General features: G+C 33.8%; 1 protein-coding gene across 1 annotated transcript; it reads left to right on the top strand.

Annotated features, from left to right (window-relative positions):
• The first annotated feature begins 6,477 nt into the window (after window positions 1–6,477).
• LOC138335206 (large ribosomal subunit protein mL43-like) lies at window positions 6,478–10,622 on the top strand. Its single transcript, XM_069284189.1, has 3 exons — window positions 6,478–6,659; window positions 7,810–7,916; window positions 8,724–10,622. Exons 1-3 carry the CDS (start codon window positions 6,529–6,531, stop codon window positions 9,080–9,082), a joined length of 597 nt encoding a protein of 198 aa, XP_069140290.1. The 5' UTR covers window positions 6,478–6,528; the 3' UTR covers window positions 9,083–10,622.
• The last annotated feature ends 367 nt before the right edge of the window (window positions 10,623–10,989 follow it).

Raw genomic sequence — 10,989 nt, 5'->3', positions numbered from 1 at the left:
ACGAAATTGTGGTGTATGTTTGTCATGGCATTATCCTCCATGAAGCATATTTGACGCATGGAATTTTATTGTGAAACGTTTTTTTCTCTACAACTGATAACACATTGGGAAATCACTGAGGCATGTGATGTGTGTTTGTTTTCACTACAACTGTATAAAACATATTGCATTCAGCTCTAATATATGGTGGCATATTTCTGCCATCGATTTGCCGACTTACGACTCAATGATGTCGACATAATTAAGGCATTAATTCGACATCATATCGGAAGATGTCGACATAAACAGAAGAATATGTCGACTTACTACATGAACCTGCCCACATAATAATTCCAAGATAATTATGTAGAAAGTTGGTAACTCGGCGATTAATCGTGGTTATGCTCGGGTGTGACACCGACTTGTCAGTTATTGATGTCGACATCTAAACTAAACGATGTCGACATCTGGTGTTGAAAGTGGAAATCAAAGGCCACCCTTTCATAGAGCACTGTGTATATGCAGCAAGGCACCATACAGCAGAGTTCGACGTTGATTTTGTTAATTCAGAAAAGTTTTTATTTATTTGATTTCAAAATTAAAAATTGTGATCCTGCACATCCCGGCCATGCAGCTGTAGCCTGCGTGTACGTACACATTGTACATGTACAATGTAGCTGTCAGTCCGAGCTGAGGAAGTTAGAGTGCAAAAGGACTCTTCATTGTACAACGAATTTCCATCCTCTTGGCCATAATCATTTATTAATATATATATCCGTGGGTTGAAGATTCGTTTAAAAGCTGTGTGTGTGTTTTGTGGATTAGGATTCGTACCAAGTCCATGTGGTACATACCGTACTATACTATATTACAATGATTTTTTCAAGATTTCGTTTTCTTGCGAATCACGAAAATTACCAGTTACGTAATTTAAAAGCCAAAAAGGTCACAGTACAGATACACAATACCCATTTGGAAACCGGCTTTACTTGTTAGCTTGCCCTGTCCATATATATACATAAATATTTACATCCCTCGATACAACGAATTTTTGTTACGGTCTTAATGGCCTAAAAATCCTCCCGGGACGCGGTTTTAGCTCCAAACTCGGGATATATATCTGCATCTATTTTTCGTAGTAAAAACGTAGTAAAAAAAAAGTCACGTGCTTATACCTCATTCATGCCATTGGCCGGAATATACAATTGTATTATGGGTAACTAGTGATCACGTGATTGTGTGTTTACTTCCAAATATGGTGATAGTTTGCTTGCCATTTCTTCGGAGAAATTGATTTATTTAAAAATATTTAGACTCCAAAATGTTTTTAATATTGCATGCATATCATTTTGACTTGCACATATGTATTATTTTACTATATATAATGAACTGAAATGAGTTATAAAACTGCCATTTCCACGTTTTGTAAATAAATAATATAATGCTAATTGACCAATTCAATAGGTCTAACCGTCTAATCTAAAATCAGCGAAGATCGGCTACTCCCGGCTAAATTCGTAGAATTCTAAATTTATATTTTTATATATTATTACCTGCTTTAGGGTTCAGAACATATACATATAACACAGAGAAGATAAGATCTTCGTCAAAAGGCCTAATTATGTATAAATACCAGGTCAGAGAAATCACTCTATTTGGAAGTAAACACACACTAATGTGATCACTAGTTACCCATAACACAATTCCATATTTATTTCGGCCAATGGCATGAATGAGGTATGATCACGTGACTTGTTTTACTACGTTTGACTACAAAGAACGCGTGTTTTGTACCATAATTGGGAAAATCCCCCCGGATCGTGATTTCATTTCCACCATTTGAAACAGAAGGCTTAGAGTAGACTTTGATTGTGAAACATTGATAAATTGAAGATTACATGTTGTGCCATGGCAGATGTCAAAGTTAATGTATATATACTCGACAATTACTTGAAACATCATCTAATAAATTTGTGTTGAAAATATAATTGATGTTGACCAGGAAATGTACCAGTCTAAATTTTGGTTGAATAATGCATGGAAAGTGAATTAATCTTAACTTTTCCACTTTGTGGAAAATCCTTCAAAACGGATTTATCTCCCCTTGATTGAAATGACAAACCATGTACCTTTGCTATGATAAAATGTTTTTTTTTTTTTCATTTTTTTTTAAATTCAATAATGAATGCAGATCAAATGTATTATTCAAATATCTGTATTAATTTGATTTGAAACATATTTGTTTTGCTGAAAATTTACAACAACAAAAAAAAATAATATCAATACAAAATATTCATGTTTGTAATTTTATTGTTGTTGTTTTTGTACTTGCTGTACAATGTACAATGAGAAAAACCGTGATGTGGAGAAGAAGTTAGTTAGAATTTGAATTGTTTACAAATTGATGAGAATTGAGAATGAGCAGGATCCAATAAAGATATATATGTCTAACAGTCAACTGAATTCCGATATGTACAGTTATAAATAATGTTTTGCTTTTAAACAAACAAATAAATATGTCTCAGCCCTGTGACTTGGCACATAGGTCAAGATCATTGATTTGAACCAACTTTGTATCCCTTCATCCCAGCATACTATGGCCCAATAACATGTCCATGTATGAGGTTCTTGGTTATTAAGAAGATTGTAAATTGTTTACAACAGACACTGGATGATGCCGGCCAAAAGACAATTGCAATAGGTCACACAGGAGGAGATTAATTCAACACACAACCATATCTACTTTATAAACTTTTTCTCATAAATCATTACATATAATCCTTGTACACATCCGTATCAGTGGCGACGCTAACAGGAAATTAATGAATATGCAATATGGCGTGTGAGCGTCGAAGGGTCGAGATTTTGGTGTTTGGAGGTCCGGGGGTCTCTCCCGGAAAAAAATATCACGATTTAGAATGGCTGAGATAATTTTTTCGAAGTATTTTGATGATTTTTCGAACGCCGAATGCGCGAGATATTGGTGTTTGGGGGGTCTGGGGGTCTCACCCGGAAAAAATATTACGATTTTGATGATTTTGCGAGCGCCGAATGCGCGAGACTTTGGTGTTCTGGGGGTCCGGAGGTCTCCCACGTGAAAAATATGACGATTTGGAATGGCCAAGATGAGTTTTACGGTGTATTTTGAGGATTTTAAAGCGTTCTTAACGTGGTAATTATCGATTTACATTTACCTGCATTTAGAAATTATAATTGTGAATGTCGTCATATCATTATGCAAACCTGCTCGATCTTAACATACGACTTCACACCATCAGTACATTGTTGTTTAACTAAAAAAAATAATGAATTGATTTAATTGTCTTGCTTAGACATATAAACAATTTAATATTTCAAGAAACATTTTTGAAATAGTAGAATCCCTTGATGGACATTTTTAGTCTAGTTCATGGGTATTGAATTTTTATTATTAAAGGTTAGAACATTATGTGCTTGAATTTTTTAGGAAATGCGCCGCAAAGCGGCAAAACTTTCTAAAATGAAGTACGAAAAATGTGCAGGAGGACCCTTTTCTTCCTACGCCCCTGCAGTTGCACATTTAAAAAGTTTAATGAACTTGGTACCCACTACTGACTGATGTTAATCATGCCAATAAAAGATGGATCTTTTCTCTATTTCTGGAATCCTTTACCTTTTCCTTTCCTCTTGGAAATGTTTTTGAAGTCTATATAGCAGTAATAACAAAACACATAGCCACCTGTCAGCCATGTTTTTTTTCTGATTGGTCACCCAATTTCGGATACAGAATGAAACAAATACATACACTGTATATAAGCACCATATATTAACCTATCAGGCCCATGAAATCAGCCAGTGATGATATCAATTTAACCTTTTAATCTATGAAGAGTATTTGATTCCATTACATCTGTTACATTTCCTATGAAAATTGAGCAAATAATGCTCATAAATGTGTTTCCCTATATAAACTATGGTACAGACCCTATCCCCTGGGGAATATTCCGAGACCCCAGGGCCATGATATTCACAATATTGGTAGAGGGCCTTGAGACCTTTCAATCTATGAAGAGTAATTCTGACAAACAAAATGATACATTTTCGTACGGAACCTACCGAAGCAGGTCCTAGGTCCCAATTTACCAGGCGGGAAGCTGCCTAGCTGCAATATTGTAGCTCAAAAGACTTTTTGACAGAAAATGGTGTCGTCTGAAAGGTATAGTAGGCCGGGTACGTATATTCGTTCTAGAAGCTGCCAGGTAAGCACATAAGCCCGTGCATCATGCACATCATTTTCCTTAGTATGTGTACAAGTACATGTATTAGATTCCCAAAAAGCTAAGTTGGCTATGCGGAAGCTTATAACTATTTGTTTGGAAATAATATGGAAAATAAACTATGATATTATATTATTGCTTAACAATTTCAAATGGTGGAAATGAAACCACGATCCGCGGGGGATTTTCCCCATAATGGTACAAAACACGCATTCTTTGTAGTCAAACGTAGTAAAACAAGTCACGTGATTATACCTCATTCATGCCATTAGCCGAAATAAATATGGAATTGTATTATGGGTAACTAGTGATCACATGAGTGTGTGTTTACTTCCAAATAAGAGTGTTTTCTCTGACCTGGTATTTATACATTTTAAAAAAGGCCTTTTGACGAAGATCTTATTTTCTCTGAGTTATATGTATCTGTTCTGAATCCTATTTAAAGCAGGTAATAATATATATAACTATAAATTTAGAATTCTACGAATATAGCCGGGAGTAGCCGATCTTCGCTGATTTCAGATTAGACGGTTAGACCTATTGAATTGGTCAATTCGTATTATATCATTTATTTACAAAAACGTGAAAATGGCAGTTTTATAACTCATTTCAGTTCATTATTTATAGTAAACTAATACATACGTGCAAGTCAAAATAATATGCATGCAATATTAAAAACATTTTGGAGTCTAAATATTTTCAAATAAATCAATTTCTCCGAAGAAATGGCAAGCAAACTATCACCATATTTGGAAGTAAACACACAATCACGTGATCGCTAGTTACCCATAATACAATTGTATGTTCCGGCCAATGGCATGAATGAGGTATAAGCACGTGACTTTTTTTTTTACTACGTTTGACTACAAAGAACGCGTGTTTTTACTACGAAAAATAGATGCAGATGTATCCCGAGTTGGGAGTTTAAAAACCACGTCCCTAGAGGATTTTTAGCCCAAAGGTTGAATCTGGCCATTAAGACCGTAACTAAAATTCGTTGTGCCTTTATATAAGTGTCTCGAGGGATGTAAATATTTATGTATACAGTATATATATGGACAGGCCAAGCTAACAAGTAAAGCTGGTTTCCCAATGTGTATTGTGTACCTGTACTGTGACCTTTATGGTTTTTTAAATTACATAACTGGTATTTTTCGTGATTCACAAGAAAAGAAAACATGATTTTTTTTATTTTTTATTTTTTATTTTTTTTTTCATTCATTCTTTTAATATAGTATAGTACGGTATGCACAACATGAACTTGGTACGAATGCCAATCAACAAAACACACACACAGCTGTAAACGAATTTTCAACCCACGGTTATATATATTAATAATTCGTTGTACACTTCCTCAGCTCGGACTAACAGCTACAAATACAGCTGCATGGGCGGGATGTGCAGGATCACAATTTTTAATTTTGAAATCAAATAAATAAAAAAACCTGAATTAACAAAATCAACGTCGATCTCTGCTGTATGGCGCCTTGCTGCATATACACAGTGCTCTATGAAAGGGTGGCCTTTGATTTCCACTTTCAAGACCAGATGTCGACATCTTTTAGTTTAGACGTCGACATCAATAACTGACAAGTCGGTGTCACACCCGAGCATAAACACATTAATCGTCGAGTTACCGACTTTCTAAATAATTATCTTGGAATCATTATGTGGGCATGTACATAAGGTTAGTCGACATATTCTTCTGTTTATGTCGACATCTTCCGATATGATGTCGAATTAATGCCTTAATTATGTCGACATCATTGAGTCGTAAGTCGGCAAATCGATGGCAGAAATATGCCACCATACTAATAAAATATGGCATTTCAATTTACTCTTTTACTTTTTAGATTTTCAAGTTAACGAAAAAATATAAGACAAAACTAAAAACTTATTCATCTGAATATATATTTTATGTCAATAAGATAGCAACAATAAGTAACGTTAACGTCAAATCAAGAATTTATTTAAATATAAGTGAATATACAGCAAAATTCTTGGTCAGTACAGAAACAAATGTCGGAATAAAAAAAAAATTAATGTGAGGTAAAATGGATCATTCAAATTTCCACTCTTTATTTCGTTAACAACTTTTTCATTACTACGATTTAAACATAGATAATGTGTAATTATATATATAAGCAGAAATATAAACTATTTTAAGTCTTCTGATACGTCGTACAAAATATTCCGGAATTCTTGTCCGAATATCTTTTTAAATTTAACATGCTGTATTTAGGTTCCGGTAAAAGTTCAATGTGAAAAGGCAAGGGCAATATATTTTATAATCATGTCGTCCCGGTCAATGCCGAGTACGTTCCTGAAGAATTCTATGCAAAATGGACTTGGCCGTTATGTGTGTCAGCTGCAAAGGATAACTTTAAATTTCTGTAAATCAAACGCATGCAGCTTAGGCATGAGGTAAGAGTGTTCGTCTCCACACGTGGGTTACGGTACCAACTGTACGTACCTGTCAGGAAACTGAAGATCTAAGATTATACTGTAATATTGTTATAATATTGTTATCATACATATCGCTTCAAATTTGATTATTTATGAAACCATGGCTACATACTTGAGATTGAAAACACTAAATATTAATTACAACGTATGTTCTTTTCCCCGTCTTCAGGCTTATTACTGTTCAAAGGGAGGTAACTCTTGCAAAACAACATCTGATTATGAGATAGTTACAAATAGCTATAGTAACACAGCAATAAACAATGGTATCAACAAAGAACAAGTCAATATAATCCCATGGGTCAAAGATTTGTGTTACAATACTGTTACACTAATTTATTTGTCTGACAAGAAAAAAAAAAAAAAAAAAATTAAATATTTTGTTCGAAGAAAAAGAAAAAATAGAAACACAGTGCTTTTCCTGGGTATTTTGGAAATTGCCACCTGGTGAAAATTGGGAAATTTTGTGCGATAAAGGAAGGAAGTGAAAAATTGAAACGGTGTTTATGGAAATTTTGGAAAAGGTAAAGGTAAAAATAAACAATTATGCTTCGCTAAGAATCAAGTGTAAGAATGGATACTAAAATACGATGTTCAGACTTGGGATTTCCGGAATCTTGTTAGTTTAGTCGCAAAAAATACGCGTCAACTCACTGTTTTGGGAAAAAATAACAAGATATACCATAAGAATGGGGCCTGAAAATCTTTGCTTTCAAGTGTAAAATGTATCAATTGGTATATAATTTAACATGCAATTTTGCTGTTCTCCTTCTTATCATAGACAAAAATCACAAACAATACAGATAATATATACAGTATATACTTTGTAAGTACTTACTATGATATTGTATTGATTGATGAGTTACAGCAGAAACATGCAGTATGTCAGATATGCATATTGTTTCTGTTTACAGCTGAAATTACGATAATGCAATTTAATTTGTTCATCTTGTATTGATATCTCTCATTTTATGATTCCAAATAAACTGATATTAAGATTTTAAAAGATTGATATTTACATGTACTTTTATGTATTTCTGTATTTTAGGCTGTACCTAATGAACATTTTTTGACAATTTAATAATTATGTGCATTTTATTTTTTATTGTAGAGATTTCATTGAACAACACCTGATGGACTTCGCAAAAGCAAACCCAGGAGTTGTAGTTTACTTGAAGCCAAGGAGACACAGATCACCAAGAATTGTAGCAACATTTCGTAAGTATCGGTTTGAAGATATGTTACATTCAAATACATTCCCAGTTTTTATTTTATATAGGACAATTAAGGTAGGCTCAATTACAACTCAGTTGTGATTTAGTCTTTTTTATCATATTAATTAACAGCCAGGTTATTAAGGGTATATGCCAGCCAGCTTAAGAGGTTGAAGGAAATTAAGTTGGAGCACTGCATGAGGAAAAAGCCATCAACCTACAGTCAGTACCAGCACCTGCCAAACATGGATTTTGATTGTGCATTCCAGAGTTAGAGAACTAGTACCTTATATGTAGTATTCAAAATATGTCCAAACATCTTTGTCCTTCATGTGACTACTGAACGTCAGATGTTCAGGTAAAAGTTAAAGTTTGATAAACTTTGATGCATTTAGAAGCAGGATTTGATCTCTATTTAAGTTCAGTTGCACGCCTAAATTTTCAGCTGAATTCTGATCTACCAGAATTACTAAGTTATGTCTGAACAAAGGGAAGTAACTCTGATAGATCACAATGTTCTGATATACATGGTATAAAGATGCTCCACCGCCGACAAAGCATAAATGTTACCCATCATTTGAACAATATTTGTCAATGGTGGTAATAATGTAAAGATGGTAACTTTTATAATTTAAGAAAAATACTTAATTATAATATGACCGTCTGCTCCTATTATTGATAAAGAAAAATTACCATTGTCAGCAATGGAGCATGTTTAAAAATTACCATTGACATTATATAACAAAGAGAATTTTTTTGTTTATTTACCAAATTCTATATATAATAAAGTAGGAAATGTTTCTATTTACAGTCAATGGTAATACACAAACACTCAACATGTCTGATTTACCCAAAGAGGACATTTGTAAGTGGGTGGAAGCGATGAGAACGCGATCAGGTGTGCCGGTGATGAGATTGAGAAAGACCTGGCACACGGATACACCCAGCATACAAGGTGCATGGCATCCATTCCTCTTCAAAGATCCTGTAAACAATGTAACATCCTTCCCAGATCCAGAGCTTTATAAACTACCAGAGGAGGAGAGTGCTACAACACGGCTGTTAAAACGAGCAGAAGAACTTAGACAAGGACAGTTAGCTGTGAATTCTGGTAGTATCTCTAAATCAGAACAGATCTCTGAAAGCGTTGAGTCAAGCTCTGGGTCATGAATTTTATTGAAACTGTAATTGATTATATATATATGTAGAATTTGAATTCTATTTAATATGGATTTTGAGAGGTGTTTTGAAACCTTTAGGTTCATGATATAAAGACTGAATTCATGTGATAATTAAAAACTTCCAGCTTCTGCTTTTAATAATTTACATGTGAGCAAAAATTAAAGCAAGCATAACACGGTGTTCGACAATTATACTGTTTGCAGCATTGGTGTGTTAAAAACATACTTTTCCGTTTTCATAATGAGATTGTAGTCTTTGACATTTTAGAAATGGATTTTTCTGCACCTGTTTCATCGTAAGTTACAAAATATTTTGATATGACAAGTTATACATCAGATTGCAATTGTCTACTTTTGCAATGAGATGATTTATTTCTAGGCAACATTAATGTTCAGAAGTTCATTTTTTCCCTAAATTTATCAACCCTAGAATGCCTCTTCTTAAATTTATCTATATATGGATGAAATGTTCATGATATCAGTTAAGTAAGAAAGCCTGTATTGATATATGACTGGATGTATATCACTTCTACAGTATTAAAAGTGCTGTTTATAGAAAGACAAAGCCAGGGATTAAAGATGCTGATTTATGAATCTTTTTATATGTGCTAAAGTAATGATTGCATGTAGATATGTGTATGTAGACAGTATTATGAATGAATAACTGTATGTGATACCAACTGTAAATGGTTGAAAGCAAAGGGATCTGGCAATATTTCTTAACCAACGGTATATACATACATAAAAGAAATTGTGCCAGCTAGGTCCTTGTGGTTGAAAGGTAGAAATTACAAATGAAATTGATTTGTAGCTGGAATATTTTGCAGTGTGTGAGTGTCATATAATTTCAAGAGTTCTGTGAGTGGTGGATTGTGATGGATGCCATCCTTCGCACTCCAGGGTTTACTATCCCTGACGTTATATCAACAACAGGACTATATATATCTCTTAGTAAAACTACTATTCTATTATGGCCCTTTCCAGAGGGAACTGTTCTCCTACTGTTCCCGAGGGAAAGGGTCATAATAGATTTAGTATGTCACATGACATTCTTTATGACGTCATATATTTGGTCGCGTGCTCATTCCTGAGGAACTATACTTTAGTATAGTTCCTGTAGTCAGGTATAGTCTCCTGTAGTCAAGAAGGACAGAGAACTGTCGCAAAGTAGACCATGGCTGTTATCCAATCACATTCCTAGTAATTATCATGTGATGTACTAAATAGTAATTGTATTACGGTACACTGTAGTTGACTATGTTGCTTTGAGTTTGGTGTCGCTCTCTCTGTTATCTTCAAAGAAAGTCTCTACAGGCCTGTGATTGGTCAGTTTTTTCTCCTAAACTGCCTCCAGTTTTACTATGAGATAGTCCAGGGGTGGATATAACAAAAGTGGCAGTAACCTCATGAGTATCGAGGATGTATGGATGTGTATAGGATTCTATACATGTAAATGGGTGATGAGAAAATAAACACACAAAAAAACCACCTTGAAATAAATGTCAAATCAGTTTTTGAACATTTTTTAACTATTGTTGTGATTTTTATTGATAGAAAGTTTATGTGATGAATTCATTATTTAAATTATAACATTTATTTATAATATTCGCCTACATGTCTGTGAAACTACACTTTCCACTTTATACAGTGTACATAATGTATTAAGAAATAATTCCCTTCTCTCACTTTGTTAGTCATGTAGCAGTTTCATCAACATTCCTTAGAAAAGCATTACCGAAGTTAAGGAAAGTTTCTTAACTTAGATTTTTTTCGTTAAGTTCTGTAATGCTTTTCATATGGAAAACTTTCAAGTTATGGAATTACCTTTAAGGTATATTGATGAAACTGGGACTTTGTCCAGAACGTTTCATCACTTTGAATTGAACAAGAAATAGA

The sequence above is a fragment of the Argopecten irradians genome, chromosome 11, assembly GCF_041381155.1.
Source record: "Argopecten irradians isolate NY chromosome 11, Ai_NY, whole genome shotgun sequence".
Taxonomy (NCBI): Eukaryota; Metazoa; Mollusca; class Bivalvia; order Pectinida; family Pectinidae; genus Argopecten; species Argopecten irradians.
The sequence above is the reverse complement of the archived record's forward strand: the minus strand, read 5'-3'. Positions and strand labels throughout refer to the sequence as shown.